This window comes from Panthera pardus, unplaced genomic scaffold, assembly GCF_024362965.1.
Source record: "Panthera pardus isolate Hobbes unplaced genomic scaffold, ASM2436296v1 HiC_scaffold_24, whole genome shotgun sequence".
NCBI lineage: Eukaryota > Metazoa > Chordata > Mammalia > Carnivora > Felidae > Panthera > Panthera pardus.
In genome coordinates this window covers 72951473-72970917 of record NW_026526810.1, presented here as the reverse complement: position 1 = coordinate 72970917, position 19445 = coordinate 72951473, and the positions used below count along the sequence as shown (strand labels likewise).

At 36.5% G+C, this 19445-nt stretch overlaps 1 protein-coding gene across 2 annotated transcripts in view; it reads right to left on the bottom strand.

The window, feature by feature from the left end:
- Nucleotides 1-4198: 4198 nt before the first annotated feature.
- The window catches only part of SCFD1 (sec1 family domain containing 1), a 115201-nt gene continuing 99954 nt past the window's right edge, over nt 4199-19445 (bottom strand). For both annotated transcript variants that reach the window (XM_019428052.2, XM_019428053.2), the window contains 4 exons: nt 19358-19391; nt 17731-17796; nt 8066-8134; nt 4199-4403 (listed from right to left, as the gene is read on the bottom strand). In XM_019428052.2, coding sequence (XP_019283597.1) covers nt 4380-4403; nt 8066-8134; nt 17731-17796; nt 19358-19391 — 193 coding nt within the window. In that variant the 3' untranslated portion in view covers nt 4199-4379. The remainder of the gene's footprint in view (nt 4404-8065; nt 8135-17730; nt 17797-19357; nt 19392-19445) is intronic.

Below are 19445 nucleotides of genomic sequence, written 5' to 3'. Positions count from 1 at the left end.
AGTTGGATTGCAGACACTAAACTTACTTTGTTGAGTGTTTAGATATTTTTTTATTTCTCTGTTCTTAGGCTTTTTTGTAGATGGTTAATTGTAACAGTTTGATCTTTTGGGGTTTTGCTTTTAAGGTTAGGTGGGACCAAAACAGCATTTAGTCTAGGGCTTATATTCCCCAGCTCTGAGGCAAAAGCCTGTTAAGTACTTTTGCTAATCCTCTATGAACTATGGGGTAATTGGTTGATGGGAACAGACACTATTCCTGGTCCCGCTTGGGCAAAGATTGTTCCTCCTCCCTGTGATCCTTGTAGGTGGTTCCTTCCCTGGCCTCAGGTGGTTTCCTCCTCACCTGCACTCACAGGCATTCATCAGACCCTTTGCAGATCTCTAGAGCTCTCCACTCCCTATTATCCTGCCTTGTGACTGCTAGCTGCCTTGACTTACCCACATGCCTAGCTCTGTCTGAGCAACTCAAGGAGCCTGTGCTGCAACCTGAACAAAAAAAAATCTCGCCAGGAAAATGGGGCAGTTGTAGGATGCATCTTGATTGCTTCCCTTCTCTTAGGAATCACTATGCTGTGCTTTCTGATGTTCAATGTCTGAGAATCATTGTTTCTTATATTTTGGTTGGCATTTCTCTGGCTCTTCTAGGATGTTTAAATCATCCATTAGATTTTGTATCTCTTTCAAGGCTTTGCTGCTGGCTGCAACACTCAAGTTACACTAGTGTAAGACCCAGGGGTTCAAATGATGTCACCTCTAAGCTCTGCACTGTCTTCATTCTCAGGTGTCTTGTGGCCATATCTATAGCCTCATTTTAAGGCCCTCCAGTTTAAGTCTGGCAGACAGTGGCTCTCTTGAGCCTTTCAAATAGTGACCTCAGCAGGAAACTAATAGCTTCTCATTGGCTGGGTTTAACTACTCACCTATCCCTTTATCAATTTTTGTTGTCAGGAATAGCTCCACCTGAGAAATATGAATGAAATAAGATTGGGGTGACAAAAATCAGGGAAAATGATGCCGATATGCATATCAACATTTTAGTCACTTAGCCATAATCCTTCAGGAGATCTTAGAATTCCTGTGGCTGTCTCTGGATTCTTAGGATACCACGTCATCTTGGTACACAGAGCTTGCTTTTTCAGCACAGTTATTCCTACTGAAACTGAGCCATGTTGATGGGGCTGATGCTTGATAATTTAGAACCATCGAGATTTCTCTTGTAAAAGCAGCTATAAATACTTAAAGTCTGGTACATACTCATCAACATTCAGGGATCCCTTTGGATATCAACTTTTGAAATTCCAGGATTGTGTGGAACCCAGAGTAATAGAACAAAGTGAAGTTGAATAGTTCCTAGTTCTGCTTAGTCTGTTTCGATGTGGTCACTACAACAAATGATAAATTCAGGTTACTGCTTTCTTTAGTCCCATGTCACATCAGTACAGTCTCATCAGCCTGTAGAGCCAGGTTGCTCTGTGCCTTGCAATTTTAACACAATTAAAAATTTCTACAAATGTCCACCACCTGACCTGGATATATTTAACTAAATTTAAATCTTCACACCTAGCTTCAAATTCTTTTGACTATTACCTAAAAACTGTAAGTTTTACGGTCATGATTGTGAGCCTACTTGGATGTGAGTTTGTCTTATAATTCATTACAGTACAATGTTACCTGATGGAGATGAAAGGGAAGCTTCCGGAAGCTTCCAAGGCAGATTTTGTTTTGACTTGAATTTCCTTTCAATCCTTTTTTTATTTTGCCTTTTCCTTTTAGTTTAGAGCCCCATCTATGCCAAATGAATCGATATTTCCCATGTTTATGCCAAACTACTCAAATTCTATTGGTCAGGTGGCTATTCCTGCCAGTTCATGTGTGTGAGCTCAGTAGTAAGATGGTTGTTTGGTTGAACACCCTGAGCTGGCTGGCCCAGGTGAGCTGCATTACTATGAAGGCTCTGCCATAAGATGCCCCTACTCTGTATACCTCATTCCACACCGGAGAAGAGAGAGGTGAAGTGGTGGAGTCAGGTTGATCAGTTTGGAGTGGCTTGGCAAGACTTCAAGCCTTGTGCTTCCTCAGCTAGGCGATTTCAAGCAGTGCACAGGGAATGGGTTTGGAGCACAGGGATGTGTACTCCATCTTTGGCTCCACCATGTACCAGCTATGACTTTGAGCAGGATATTTAACTTTCTGAGCGTTGTTTCCATCTATAAAATTTGTACCACCTACCTGTTAGTGCTGTTGTGAGGATTAACTGCTATAACTTTTGTAAATCATCAGGCACAGCATTTCCCTTTCCCATTGACCTCTACCCTTGATCTGTGCTTTACCATGGCAGTAATCAATTCTTCTAAGAATCATTTTTGGGGGCAGATAAAATTGGTTTCTGAATCAGCCACGCTGGGGGCTTGAGGGGATGGACCTGCTGAGCTGCCAGCCCAAGACAGCATCAACAGTGACCCTGGCCGTATTGTGGATGGCCTGCTGGGGAACTCACACCAGGACAGATGGGGCTAGGCTGTGGACAGTTTGAGAAAAGCCAAGGTTTCCCCAGAGATTTTTTTTTTAAGGGCCCCAAATCTTTACAGGCCCCATAGAAACGTTTCTCGGAAACTTTGCAATGGTCTTCTTTTAAGTGAGTTGAGGCAAACTTGAAAAAAATTGTTCATTGAGCACACTATTTCTAACTTATATTTGGCTGCAAACACAACATGAAAAGAGACCACCTCCTGTGTCTTTCGTGAAGTTTTAACCTAAAAAATATTTTCTGAACATAGGTTAAAGTCTAACTTCTCTGTTACTAAGGAAACTGGGACATTGCTTTATCTTCTCTGGAGCTTATCACCTTGATGAACATTGTTGTCTCAAGCCCCAAACATGAACCACTTTGATCACTTTGGCAGATGATGTGGTGCTACGGACTGAATGTGTTACCTACAGACTCTTTGGTTGAAGTTCTAACTCCCAATATAATAGTATTTAGAGGTGGTGCCTTTGAGGGGTAATTAGGTTTTCATGAGGTCACAGGGGTGGAGCCCCCGTGATATGATTAGTGCTCTTACAGGGGACAAAGGGACTAGGACTCTCTACTATATGAAGATAAATCAAGATGTCTGTCTGCAAACCAGAAAGAGGGTCCTCACCAGACACTGAGCTTTTGGCACCTTCATCTTGGATTTCCTAACCTCCCAAGTTATGTGAAATCTGTTCAAGCCACTGGTCTGTGGTTGTTTGTTACAGCAGCCCAAACAGATTTTAAGTTATAGCCCAGGACCAAGTCAGGTTAGCAGGTCACTACCCAAAGAGACCTCTTTTTCTTGACCTGTGCTTTGTATGATGGCACTGACTCCTGAGGGGTAGGAATAGAGAAAGTCGGTCTCGTGAATCTGGCTGTTTTATCTATTATCTGGATGTTTATCTGTAACATTAGAGATTCCTCTTGATGAGGCTCATTAGGAGCAAAACTCCCTGGCCTTGAGAGGAGTAAGAGGTTTTCCTCTGGAGCAACTGGTTTGCTTTTTTCTTAGAGCTGAGTTTCATGATTGATCAACATTCCTTCTTGGTGCTGCATACCAGGAAGGTTTGAACCAAATTTAACACTTAATTTTCCATATTTTTTAGATCTTCATGGGACAAATGTTTTGTATTTGTCCATTCTAGATGTTAGTAGTTGTCATTATATAATGAAGGGATTTTATGTGATAAGATGTATTTGGGTGTGCTAGAGGAAGAAGAGACTTTAAGTAAGTACTGTAAAGTCTAGAGGCAACATGGCAGACCAGAAAACCACGGGGAGGTAATTTTACTATTAAAGTGCATACAAGAAAAAAAAAAAAAAATACCAGTAGGAGATTCATTAACCAGTCAAGTAACATTTGCATTTTTTTTTTTTTTTTGAGAGAGGATGCAAGTGAATGAAGGGCAGAGAGAGAGAAGCGGGTCTTGTGATCACTTGAGGCAGGACACAAACTCATGAACCGTGAAATCACCACCTGAGCTAACGTCAGATGCTTAAGCACCTGAGCCACCCAGGCACTCTTTTTATTTTTTTAATAATATTTGCATAATTCTTAAATTTTCACTGGTATCAGTCATAACAAACCCATTATAATAATATTTTAATATTCAGGCAGAACTTTTCCTAAGTACTTTCTCTTTTGTCAAACGTAACAGGAAAGAAAATGTACAATGTTAAAAATTTATTTCTGAAATGCTTTATTCTTTTAATTAGTATACATTATATTAAGTATAGAATTTCCTTAAAAATTAACTCTAAGTTTCAATGTTAGGACACTGATACGAAGAAGAAAACATCTGGCTCTTTTGACTTTTGTCTTTACATTTATCCAAGTCGTTTCTCATATTAAGGTTCTTTTATGTTATTTCTGTCCAAGTTGTGACAGCTAAAACAAAACATAAAAATAGCTTTACTTTAGTCACAAAAGAAATACACCTTAAAAATGTACTCTTTAATCATGGTAACATCTAAGCTCCATTATTTCATTCATTGCATTTGTATCTAGAATAAGTTTTCCTCAAGATTCACCACCAACTGAAATTCATTTAAAACTGAACAGTAATAATAAATGCTGTCACAATAAAAAAAAAATGGATCAACATTATAGGTACAAATTCAACTAATGGAAAACAAAAACACTGAGAATAAAATCAATATTAACTCAGTATGAAAATGTAAATAAAACTTTCATGTACAACTTCACTGCTGACAGTTTACTTCTCCACATATTTTAATTAATTTGATATTTCTAAAACATCATTAAAAAGAAAAAAGGCATTCAAATTCTGGAAGGCTGGGTAAACTCCTACTGGACTAATTCTCCCAGGGATAGCAATTAAAACTTTAAACAACATGCAAAAACCAACTACCTGAAGGCAGTGGAGAACAACTGCAAGCTGGCAGGTTCGGGAACAGAGGTGACACTTGGAAGGAAAGACCCGCACTGGCTGAGTTCTGTGGCTCTTAACCTCAAGAACGACCCAGAGTATGGGGACAACTAAAGCCGCTGAAGGTGAGGAGGAAATCCAGGAAAGGAGAGGTCCAGAGTGTGGGAGCCCTAAATTTTGCACATGAACTTTTCTGATATCTATGGTGAAAAACCTTGAACCAGGCACAAATGAGAGGGACTAACAAGCAAGATGTGAGCTGCTGCCCAAGAGACAGAGTTTGACATGTGAATTTTACCAAGTTAATTGCCAGCTAAAGGCCCAAATCAACACTCTTTAGGGAAATGGAATTCAGTTTCCAAAACAGCAATGTTAAGGATACAATCTAAAACTAATACATGAAAGAACAGAAAAATTGGACCCATTCTCTAGGGGGAAAGGGGAGAGACTGAGATAGATAATCCATGTATTGTAATTAATAGACAAGGGTTTAAAAGAAGCTATAACAACTATCCTCAATGAAACAATAGAAAATATGCTCACAATGAAATGACATAAAATCCAACCAGAAAAACACAAACTATATTAAAAAAAAACCCAAATGAAAATTTGAGATGGTGTAAATACAACATTATTCAAATGGTAGAAAAGAGATAAGAAAGCAAAGAGTGAATCTGGAGATAGTACAACTTAAAATTATATTTAAGCCCAACATTAGGTGTAGAGACTACTAAAAAAATTAATTAAAAACAAAACAACCCCCCCCACCCCAAATCCTCAGAGAGCTGTGGCAGAATATAAAATGTTGTACATACAGGTGAATGGAGTCCCAAAAAGAGAGGACAAAATTGAACACAGAATATTTGACAAAAAGCGCAGAAAATTCCCTAAATCTGGTGAAGATATAAACATACAGATTCAAGAAGCTCAGTGATCCCCAAGATAAATACACAAGAAGTTATACATAAATACATCATAACTGCTGAAAACCAAAGATGACAAGGAAATCTTGAAAGCAACCAGAGAAAAATAACCTATTACATATAAAATTGTATTGATCTGAATACTATTGACTTCCTATCAGAAACAATGAAGACTGTGGAATAGTATCTTTAAAATTCTGAAAAACTGTCAATCCAGAATTCTATATTCAGCAGAAATATTTAAGAATAAAGGTGAAATACATTTTCATATAAAAGAAAATTAAGTGAATTCACTGGTAGCATACCTGAGCTACAGTAAATGTTAAAAGAAGTTTTGCAGTCAACAGATGGAAATCAAAATCTACTAAAGGTAGGGATGAAGAACACTAAAAATCGTATCTGTGTAAAGGGAAAGGCTTCTTTATGATACAGATGAGTGAAGAGATACAAATGGTAACACTGTGTACTGTCTTGTGAGGTTAATGATATATATGCAGATGTAAAATATGTGACAATCACAGAATAAAGGCTGAGGGAATGGGTCCATATGCTATATTGAATGCAAGTGGTACAATATTAACTCTATGAGAAGTTAAAGATGTATATATTGTGATCTCTACAGCAAATGCTAAATTAATAATATAGAGATACAGCTAAAATAAAAAAGCATTCAAGTAATACAAAGGAAGGTAGGAAAGGAGGAAGGCCTAACAGAAGACTAGTAGAATACAAACAGTACAATGGTAAACCTAAACCCAATCATATCAATAATTACCTTCGATGTTAACTGACCAACAGACACCAATTAAAAGGCAGAGATGGTCAGAATGGTTTTGAAAAAAAAAAAACAGGTTCCAACTATATCCCATCTGCAAGATAAACACCTTAAATATGAATTCATAGGCAAGCTGAAGCAACCAGATGGAAAAGTTATAACCTGCAAACCTTAAGACTAGAGTGGCTTTATTAATGTCAGATAAAGTAGACTTCAAGATAAAGAGTATTACCAGATATGTAGAGGGACACTGCATAATGAAAGGGTGCATTCATCACGAAGACACAGCAATCCTCAATCTGTATGTACCTAATAACAGAGCTTAACAATAAGTTGACCTACAACTAAAAGGAGAGTGACAGAACTGAAGGGAGAAACAGTTCCACAAACATAACTGGAGATTTTAATACTGGTCTTTCAATACCTGACAGAACTAGACCAAAAAAACCCCACAAAACCACACATCAATAAAGACACAGAGGATTTAAGTAATGCTGTCAACTACCATGACCAAAATGAAATTTACAGAACCTTCTTACCACTTCTGCATAATGCAGGTTCTTTTTGAAGTGCACACGAAGTGCTCAGTAAGAGAAACCATAAAAGATATTTAAATAAATTTTGAAACAATGAAATCATATGCAGAATGTTCTTTAACCACAGGGAATTCAATTAGAAATCAATAAGATATTTAGGAAACCCCTAAACACTTGAAAACAACATCTCTAAATCACACGAGATTAAAAAAAACCCACCAAGTATATTAAAAATATACAACCAACCCCCCCCCCAAATATATATATAAAACATGGTGATGAAAATATATTAACATTTGTGAAATGCAGCTAAAGCAGTGTTTGGCAAGAGTTTTTAATTTTATGGCTTTAAATGCTTATTTTAAAAAAGAAAAACTAAAGAATTTAATATCCCAAAGTAATCAAAACAAAAATCAGCATAAACATCTGCTTCATTAAAAAAATTAACTAAATTGAGAATCCTCTAGTTCACCCAAGGAAAAAACAATCCATTTAGTTTTGCCTATTGTAATACATTACATAATCTATGGTGGAAAAATATCAAGACCTGCTTGGGGATTGAATAAGGGCAAGGATTGACTGGGGAACTTTGTGGTATGATGGTTCTGTATCTTGAACAGGAATCTGGGTTATTCAGGTGAACACATCTCACAACCCAGGAATGTACACCTAGGAGGTATATACTTCACTGTTGTAAATTTTAAATTTTCTGAATTTATCCGCTCAAAGATTTGGGACAATTGAAATAATTATTTATCAGAATTTTCTTTATAGTAGTCCATGTTAAAACCTTACATTTTTATAGCTCCTATGGTTTTTGGCTTCAGTTGGTTCAAATGAGTATGATGATTCTCTTGCTCTTTTGAAAAATATCATCACCAAGTTATGGTATGTTACAAGAAACAAACTACCAACGTACACTTTACCTGTTTTATGAACTGTGTAGCATTAAAAAGTTCACTGCAGCCATATAAAATGTGTTTGCCTTGTTTCCCCTGTAAAAGTAAGAGAACTCAGATACAGGTAACAAGTTATACTTTCAATATTACCAAGAAGAATGATTAAGCCTAATTAAGACTTTTTGTTACCCCTCAAAATCTTTTTGGGGGGCGAGGGAAGAGGTTGTTGAATTTTAGTATACACATATCTATTCTAAAATCGCATGGAATAAAGTGACTGCCACGTTTCACACAAACGATTATCTATAAAATCTTAGGTCAACATTCTTCCAACATAAGATCTGTACTACCTGAAGAAAACATTGCTAGTTTTGTTATGCTGACAGTAGTATATGGTACAACTATGGCATGAATGGTCACTGCAGTCTCATTTGTGCAATATAGGATTTACAATAAATTCATTAATAATTTTGGCAGAATACTGTAACCCAATTACAGCAGTCAAAACTTCTACTGAATTCTGTAAGTCCTTGATGCTGTAATTATTATATGTATTGTGTACTTGAAAGAAAATTCATTTCTGTAATTTGAAAAGTTTATTCCATAACAAAGCAAATATGATAATTCATCAAGAAACATAATTATGTTTTTGTAATACAAGAGAAAGTTCTCTGTGATGTATCAGCTGAATAAACACGGTTGGCTGAATAAATGTTCTAGATGGCCATCTCTGAGAACAACAACAAAAAGTCATACCTCACTGTTACATATAACAATTACACAGGATTGGTCATATAACTGGGTCATATAATGTCAGGATCTACTCAAGACATTAATAAAAGTAGAGGTCACAGCATAGTAGGATAAAAAAAGCAAAGGGAAACATTAGAAGAGTCCAAATATTCTAGGCACAGGCCCTAGGATCCCATCTCAGTAGCACAGAACACATTTTATTTTCATTTGTGAATCTCAAGTTACAGTGCAGATACTCTGGTTGCAGGGAAGCTCGGTCTTGTCCAAGGAGGGGTCTTCATACCCCTCTGATCACATATCCATGACCAGGCTCAAAGAACGGAAGCAAGAAAACATTGGTGATTTGCACCTCATTTCTTTCATATTTATGTTTTCTATTAAGCAGTGCTGACAAGCTAGTGTTAGTTGCCCCCAGTCTATCTTGGACCCTAGCATCGGAATACATTAAGCACTAGTTAGGACATTTCATTCGTGGTTGGCGAAATGTTAGCACCATGGCTTCCAAGGTTCACAGAGAAATAAACTAGCAAAGGAGATTAATCGTGTACTTAGTCCACACTCCCTACACCATCCCATCCGCACCCTTCATCAAGCTTTAATAATCACTCATCATAATTTTTCTTTTTGTATCTTCTACAGCATTTACAGATTAACATTAACACCAAAACACTAATTTTCTGTGTCATCCAATGAGGAATAGGGTTAAACACTGCAGCCAATATTTCAGTGCAAACTTATTCTTAATTATGCATAAACCTGATACTTCCTCCTTCCATTAAAAACTGAACTTTATGAAATGTACCAATACCTGGATCCAATGTAACAATTATTAACTAAATCTATTTCATTCTCTAGCCAATCACCTTCCATCAAAAGAACTTATGGTGGCTTAAAGTTAAATTACCTATACATTAGGTTACTTATTACCAAATTTTTAGGGTCAACACAGTTTTATTAGCAAATTGCCTTTGAATATTAGTGCATATTATTTCTGTAACTATAAAGAGAAGCAAAAGGTTTCTCTACTGGAACACATATTCAAAGTCTTTTGTGTGCTTTATATATTTGTTCCAGAAAACCTATGCAAATTACTGAGTTCCCAGATACCTTCGAGTTTGAACTTTGATTTCTTTTGGAGATGTACCTTTTAACTTCAAAATATCTGATAAGAGGTTATTGCACAATTGGGTATTATAAATTTCTTTTTAAGCTTATTATATATTTTGAGATAGAGCATGAGCAGGGCAGGAGCAGAGACAGAATGAGAGAGGATCCTAAGCAGGCTCCACACAGACAGTGCAGAGTCTGATGGGGGCTTGAACTCAAGAACCTGTGAGATCGTGACCAGAGCCAAAATGCAGAATCAGATGCTTAACTGACTGAGCCACCCAGGCACTCCAGATATTATAAATTTCTAAACTATACTTATGCTTTAATAAATATGTTTCCACACATAAATGTCTGCTCTCAAAAGTAAAGAAATTAAGAAGATAGTTATTTCTATGACAAAGGACTGGCTACTGGTTTCATTTTGCAGCTGGCTCTACTAGTACGTTCAAAAGGCCAATTGTCTATGGAGTTTTTTCCTAGTACATCTTCTCTTGAGAGATGTAAAAGCCTTTGTCAAACACGTTCATTCTTGGCAGACCACTAGAGTGTCATTTATCTATTGCATCTTTTAGATACACACTGTTGTGGTATAGCCAGTATGTTCTATATTTCAATCACAAACGATTTTCATTTTTTTTTAAGTTTATTTATTTAATGTGAGAGACAGGTAGAGAGAGAATCCTCAGCAGGCTCTGTGCTGTCACTGACAATCTCATGAACCGTGAGATCATGACCTGAGCTGAAGAGTTGGGACACTTAACTGACTGAGCCACCGAGGTGCCTCAATTTTCTTGTATTTTTCAAAGTGTAGTCTTTGCTTAAGAGTACATTTCATTTTTTTTTTTTTTTCTTAACCTTTTCATCCCCTTCATCCATTTCTCCCACTTACTTCTTGGCAACCACCAGTCTGTTCTTTGTATCTGAGAGGGTTTTTTTTTTTTTTTTAAATGAGTCCACATAAAAGAGAAACCATACAGGATTTGTCTTTCTCTTATTTCACTTAGAATAATGCCCTCACGGTCCATCCATGTTTGTCACAGATACCAAGACTTCATTCTTTTCTATGGCTGAATACTTCAGTGTGCATGCATGCCTGTGTGCATAATTTCTTTACCATTCATCTGTCAGTGGATACTTAGGTTGCTTCTATATCTTGGCTATTGTAAACAATGCTGCAATGACTGAGGGTGCAGATATCTTTTCCAGTTAGTGTTTTTTTTCTTCACAAAAATACTTAGAAGTGGAATTGCTGGATTATATGGTAATTCTATTTTTACTTCTTTGAGGAATCTGCATACTCTTTTCCACAGTAGCTGCACCAATTTACATTACCACCAACAGTGCATGAGTATTCCCTTTTCTCCACATCATTGCCAACACTTGTTATTTCTTGTTCTTTTTGATAATGGCCATTCTAGCAGGTGTGAGGTGAGTCTTACTGTGGTTTTGATTTGCATTTCCCTGATGATTAATGATGATGAGCATCTTTTCACGTGTCTGTTGGCCATCTGTGTCTCTTTGGGGAAAATGTCTATTTAGGTCCTCTGCCTATTTTTAAATTGGATTATTATTAATTTTTTTGGTGTTGAATTGTGTAAGTTCTTTGTATATTTTGGATATTAACCCCCTGCCAGATACATTATTTACAAATATATTTCCCACTCAGTATATTGCCTTTTCATTTTGTTGATGGTTCCTGTTGCTGTGCAGAAGCTTTTACTATGATGTAGTCTCATTTATTTTTGTTTTTGTTGCTTTGGCTTTTGGTGTGAGATTAAAAAAAAAAAATCGCTGCCCATACCTATGTCAGTCAAGGAGTTTATGGCTTGTTTTCTTCTAGGAGTTTTAAGATTTGGGGTCTTAGGTTTAATTCTTTAATCCATTTTGCGTTAACTTTTGTATCTAGTGTAAAATAGTGGTTGAATTTTATTCTTTTGCATATGGCTGTCTAGTTTGCCCAGCACCATTTAATGAAGAGACTGTCCTTTCCCCATTGTATATTCTTGACATCTTTGTTTTAAGTTAATGAACCATATACCGCATGGGTTTATTTCTGTTCTGTCAATTCTCTTCCACTGTTTTAATTACCGTAGCTTTGTACTATAGTTTGAAATTAGGCAGTGTAATTCCTCCAGCTTTGTTCTTTCTCAAGATTGTTTTGGCTATTAAGGGTCTTTTGTGGCTCTATACAAGTTCAAGATTGTTTGTTCTATTTCTGTGAAAATGCCCTTGGAATTTTGACAGGGATTGTAATGAACCTGTAGATTGCTATGAGGAATATGGGTATTTCAACAATATTGACTCTTTCAATCCATGAAACACAGAACACCTATTTGTGTCTTCAATTTCTTTCACCAATGGCTTGTAGTTTTCGCTGCACAGGTCTTTCAGCTTCTTCATTAAACTTACTCCCAGGTTTTATTTTTTTAACATGATTGTAAATGATTTTTTTTTTTTTTTTTTTTTTTTTTACTTCTCTGTTAGTTTATTAGTGTATAGAAACACAACAGATTTTTGGGTATTATTTTTGTGTCCTGAAACTTGACTGAATTTATTAGTTCTGACAGTTTTTGATAATCTTTAGAGTTTTCTCTATAGGTCATCTGCAAATAGTTTTCTAATTTGGATGCCTTTTCTTATTCTTGCCTAATTGTTATGGCTAGAACTTCTAATACTATTTTGAATAAAACTGGCATGATCAGGCATCCTCATTAATATTACTGAGTGTTTTAAAATTAATTTTATCAAATACATCACTGTTATACCAAATAGCAGTTACATTATGAGCTAGATTAACATCATTGCTAACTTGATCAGTTTGAATTACTGTAGTATTTTCTTTGCCTTCCCAACAAAACTGGCCCAGTGTGAACCGGTATGACTCAAAGGCCAAGTCAGATAATTCTCCACTCTTGTAGCCATAGCCATAAGTTTTGTTTCATACTACACAGTTGTACTGATATGGGTTTCTAATGTCAAAGACCTAGACCTAGCCCAGTTCTTCCTGAATTCACAACAAAGGAAACATTAACACTAAATAAGATTAAAAAAAAAAAAAAAAAAAGAACTTTGAGAATAATTACACTGGGTGGCTTAGTAGCTACTAAACTGTAATGGCTTTAAAGGGAAGCCATGAAAACCTCATAGTTAACATTATCCTTAATGGTGAAAGACTAGATGCTTTGACCCTAAGATCAGGAAGAAGATAAGGAGGTCTGCTACTTATCTATTCAATTCAACATTGTATTGGAGATTCTAGACAGAGTGGTTAGGCAAGAAAAAGGAAAAACCATTCCAGATAGGCTAAGGAAGAAGTTCAACTAATTCTATTCACAGATAACATGATCTCCTACACAGAAAGTTCTAAAAATACTAAAAAATAAAAACCCGTAACAGTTAAGAAATGAGTTTACTGGGGTTGTAGGACACAAGATCAATTCACAAAAACTCATTTTTATTGGATTGCAATGAGTAATCCAAAAATGAAATTAAGAAAAAAACTTCAGGAGCGCCTGGATGGCTCAGTTGATTAAGCATCTGACTCTTGATTTAGGCGCAGGTCATGATCTCAAGGTTCATTGGGTTTGGGGCCCATGTTGGGCTCTGTGCTGACAGTAAGAAGCCTGCTTGGGATTCTCTCTCTCCCCATCCCCTACTCAGTGTGTGCTCACTCGCTCACTCCCAAAATAAATAAACTTAAAAAAAAAAAAAATCTGTTCATAATAGCATAAAAATACATAGAAATAAATTTAATGAAAACTGAAAAGCTTATGTTCTGAAACCAACAAAAACAAACAAAAAATTATAAAAATAAAGAAGATCCACACAAAGAGAACAAAATCCCATGTCATGGATCAGAAGACTTAATTAACACTGTTAAGATGAAAAGACTTTGCAAACTGATGTACAGATTCAATGCAATTCCTGTCAGAATCCTGACTAACACTGACAAGTTGATTCTAAAATTCCTACAAAGTGTAAGGCATCCAGGAAATCAAAAACAATCTTGAAAAAGAAGGATAAAGTAGAAAGACTCACATGTCTGGAGTATGAAATTTACTACAGTGCAATGGTAATCTACAGAGCATCGTACCGGCTCAAGGATAGATCTATGGATCAATGAAACAGAACTGAAAGTCCAGAAATCAACCCATACATGTATGGTCAGCTTATTTTCAACAAGGCTGCCAAGTCTATTCAATAGGGAAAAACAAAAAAGTCTTTTCAATAAATGGTGCTGGGACAACCTGGACTGCCACATACAAAAGAAGAAAGCTGGGCCTTACTTCATAATATATGCAAAATTAACTCAGAATTGATCACAGACCATTATATAAAGTACTCTTAACACTCAGTAATAAGGGGCACTGGGGTGGCTCAGACGGTTAAGTGTCTGACTCTTGATTTCAGCTCAGGTCATGATCCCAGGGTCATGGGATCAAGCCCCATTTAGGGCTCTGCAATGAGCATGAAGCCTGCCTGAGATTCTCTTCGGTCTCTCTCCCTCTTCACTGCTTGTACTCTCTCTCTCCCTAAAAAGAAAAACAAAACCCAAACCCCTCAATAATACAAAGGCAAAATAACTCAAATTTTAAAAATGAGAGCAAAGGATTTGAATGTATCTTTCTCCAAAGATACACAAATGGCCAATGAGCACATGAAAATAAACTTGATGTCTTAAGTCATCAGAGAAATGCAAATCAAAACCACAATGAGTTACTATCCCACTCCACTAGCATAGTCAGAATCAAAAAGTCAGATAACAAGTGCTGGCGATAATACGGAGATATCAGAACCCTCATATACCAATGGTGCAAATGCAGGATGGTCCAATCAGTTTGGTAAACAGTCTAGCAATTCCTTAAATAGTTAATCATTAAAGTTATGATGACCCATGATATTCCACTCCTAGGTATATACCTAAGATATGAAATGAAAACATACTATTTACACAGAATAACACTGGACTATGACCTATGGTTCCAGGTGGACAGTAGCAGGTTTCATCCAGAATAGACACTGATTTTGGATCTATACATCTGGTTACTGAAGCAAACACCTTTAACACTCTATTAGAGTCCTCAGCAGAAACTGTTTCAATTTAGAGTCCCTTTTTATATATCATTTGATAAAGAAACCCATGTTGCTGCAGGTGCAGTTCAACAAGTGTGCTAAGAAGCCTCATATACAATAGACTGACTTATGTACTTTACCAAACACAAAGTAGATGGACTGAAAATTGGAACATTTGGAAAAACTTATTTTCTAAATTGGGCACATCTCTTTCTGTGGCTTGTATGATGGAATGTGTGTTAAAATATGACAGGCATGTAATTAAAGGGGGAAATCAACAGTGGATAGATTGTTGAGATACTGCAGGGGAAGTAAGGGAGAGATGAAGAGAGGTAATAACACAGGAACTGACAAAAATTTATTCTGCATTTCTAAAAAATTTTTTTCTCTACCTGATCCTGTAGTTCAGGGACATGGATCAATTGCAAACATGACACCAAAACAATACCTCTAATTTGAGGAGTGATGTAAAGGGCTGTTTCTATTTCCACCTGTCTAAACTGGGATTAATGGGAGGACCAGAGAGTCCTATAAGCGTGCACTTATCCACCCCTACTTCACTGGGAATGGACATCTCTGGGAATGGACAAAGGGGAGAGCACTGGCCAGTCTCATACTGCTGCCAGCTCTAGTGATCAGTCATCTTTGCTAAATCTGACAGTCTTCTAAATCAGGGGCCAAATTCTGGGTAAAAAAAGGAGCCAATAAATGAATAATACAAAAGAAGAAAGCTAACATTATCTCTGTACCTTGTAAGAGGCCAAGAGCAAGAGAATAACACTCTGAGCTATATTTACACATGCCCACAAGGCCTGCAGAAATTGCCTCCTTCATTTGAAGCTGAAGGTCCAAGATGGTTTCCAGGAGTTTAAAGAATGATTTAATCTGCAGGTACTCATGTCGTGATGACCCCAATAACATCTAGGGGATAAATCCTCTGAATAATTCTAATCCTCCTTTTTCTTTTACAGGTTCTGTACATTCTAGAAGATCCCTCTGGGGAGGCAAAATTAGGATACTATTTCCACTAAAATGCATACAAAATAATTCGTTCAACAGCAGAGCCAAAGACCAGTGTATAACTATTAACCTAAGTGATGATCTGTTAAGAAAAGTGCTTGGATACAGGAACTTAAAATGTCTTCTGCATGCCTGACTAGTCATAGTAGCCTGTGTCCTACTGCCTCCACACCACGTTTTTGTGGGTGCGGAATAATAATCAAGGAAAAATACTTAGGAAACTGAGACCAAGTAAAAGATAAAGGGCTTACATACCTATCACTGACAGTCTGATGTTCTTCTGATGAAAGCAACTGATCAAAAAACTACACTTAGTTGATAACTGTTACACAGCATCAACTTATTAATACATTTCACAAAATTAAAATTTCTATAGTAGAAAGAGGTAAGTTGTGAAGCTTATACATGAATAAAAACAAGTCTGCGGTATTTGGCAGACTGTAATGTTTCTTTAAAGTTATACCTGCATTTCTGCCACTCTACTCCACTAATGATTAATATTTTGATGTTTATCCTTCTTGTTTTTCTGTTCTATAAATGTTAAAAAAAAGATGCAGAAAGAAGAATGCTGACAAGTCTAATTAAGAAAGCTTAACCAGGACTGGGGTGTGTGGAATATAGAAGTACGGACTAATTTCAGCTGGTCTGTTGCAGCCCTTTGTTTATCCCTGGGAACACCTGGAACACTCATATTGCTAACCCTTTGCCAAACCTAAATGAAATAGATCAACTAGTGATTAATATAGTCCCTTGCAAGGGTCACAGATAGATTAGGGGACAACTTGAACTAGTTTGTCAGCACTGTTTATAGAAATAGTACAGATTAATGGTCTGCACCTGGTTCCTGTTATGTTTCCTTGGTTTACTGCTTTTGAGCCTGCTCATGCAGCCTGGTTTTGACTATATGACCAGAGGAGGGTATCAAAGACCTCTCCTTGTACAAGATGGATGTTCCCCCGAGACCACAGCATCTTACGTAGATCTTGGTGGTTCACACTCTGAAGTATGTACTCTGCAACTGAAATAGGATCCCAGGAATTGTGCCTGATAGTTTTAAAGATCTGTGACTTTTTTTTCCTCTTGTACCAAAATCTCCACCTTTTTAAAGTCTTACATAACATAGAACATAAGGAATGATCATTACTTAATGTTAAGCAAATAAATGAAGATTACAAAATGTCATTCCAACAACTGATAATTCTATTGCCCCTACATTTTAAATGGCATTTTTGCTCTTCATATCCTTTTGCTTAGTTGTCTGTTAGTCCCTGCTGCTCCTGTCGGCTTTGACTAGCACTCTACTGCTAATTTGCTACCTCCTGTTTGCTGAAAAAGCAGACATTCCAAGTGTGTAGCTGATTTAAGTCAACAGGATGGGGGCAAAGTGCTTACTATTCGGGGAAGTGGGTTTGCTAAATCATTTCACTAAGGTAGACTTTTTGGGAGAGGAGCTTACTTAAAGTCTCTAAACATGTAAAGTCAAATTAGGATAGAGAGCTGCCAAGTACATCAGTAAGATACATTATTTTCCAGATCAAGTATAATTTTAGGCCAGAAACATGATAGGAATAGGAAAACAATGAGCATATGGGCATTTTTCCATATATATAAGGACTTTTAAACTACCTCTAGAAAAAGGGTTGAGAATCAAAAGAGCCACCAGACAATGCTAGCATTTTAAAGACACGGAACTGTGAAATACCAAATGCTTAAGGAATTAAAAGGCCAACACGTACCTTTATATAGTCAACAAGATTTTGATATTCAATGTAGTTGCCTCCTCCCACCACAAAAACAATTGCCTAAAATGCAAACAGAAAAAGAAACAGGTAAGTTGAAAAAATCAGTATTTTAACTTTCAAGCAACATGGCTTTTAGTTTGGAGCATATTCCACAACTTAGGTAAAAAAAATAGAAGCTAGCAAAAGGTCACATCCTAAGTACCTGATGCTACTTCAATTAAAAAAAAAATGTGTTTCCAAAAAGTATAGAAAAAAACTGACTTCATTCTTCATACAATTAAGTAATAGCAAATAAATCTAAAGGGCTTTCTCTAGAAGGCTTTTTAGAATTTGAGGTTATTTACTGTAGGTAGGAAAAACAAAATTAGCATTTACATAATCTCCAATATATGTTCTTCACTGTATTTTTATTGAGAAGCTTATTGTATTTCAAATGAAAGCACAGTCACAGTATCTTCACAAATTTGGAATCCAATTTTAGAAGCAAGTTCTATGCATATAAAACTTTTACCACAGTCTTAGACTCCTTTTTCTGTGAATTGTTAATTTTGTATCAGCTTTTTTACTTTTTATTTAAATTCCAGTTAACATACAGTGTAATATTAAGTTCAGGTGTACAATACAGAGATTCAACACTTCCAAACATCACCCAGTGGTCATCACAGCAAGTGCTCTCCTTAATCCCCATCACCTATTTCACCGATCCCCCCACCTTCCTCCCCTCTGGTAATCATCTGTTTGTTCTTTATAGTTAGAGTCTGTTGCTTGGTTTGCCTCTCTGTGCCTCTTTTCCCTGTGTTCATCTGTTTTGTTTGTTAAATTCCACATATGAGTGAAATCAGATCATATTTGTCTTTTTCAGACTGACTTATTTCACCTCGCATAATAATCTCTAGCTCCATCCATGTCATTGCAAATGGCAAGATCTCACTCTTTTTAATGGCTAATATTTCAGTGTGTGTGTGTGTGTGTGTGTGTGTGTGTACACATGTATCTTTATCTCACATCTTTTTTATCATCAGTCAATGGACACTTACATGAAAGATGTTCCACATCACTCATCATCAGGGAAATACAAATCAAAACTACAATGAGCTATCACTTTACACCTGTCAGAGTGGCTAAAATCAACGACACAAACAACAAGTATTGGTGAGGATGTGGAGAAAAGGGAACCCTCATACATGGTGGGAATGCAAACTGGTACAGCCAGTCTGGAAAAGGTTCTTCAAAAAGTTAAAAAAATAACTACCTTATGATCCCTGAGCAATTACACCACTAAGAGTTTACCCACAGAATACAAAAACACTAATTCAGAGGGATACATGAACCCCAATGTTTACAGCAGCATTATCTACAATAGCCAAACTATGGGAAACAGCCCAAATGTCCACTGACTGTGTCAGTTATTACTAAGCTTAAACTCTTTTAAGTAGTTTCATGCATCAGAAAAACATAGTTACTAATAATTTTTTAAAAAGAATCTTGGGTACACAGAATTGGATGTATCAAGATTACCGGAAAGTAACTGTAATAAAGCCATGTTTAAGATGAAAATAATGGTTCAAACTGGTCATCTTCCTTCCTTTTTAGAGGCAGAGAATTTTTATATAGAACTTACCTCTTGGAATGGATTTTTGTTCCTTGGAACTGAGCTGTAACAAAGAAAAATGATACTGAAAATTTCACCTGAGGCTTTCATTACAGAT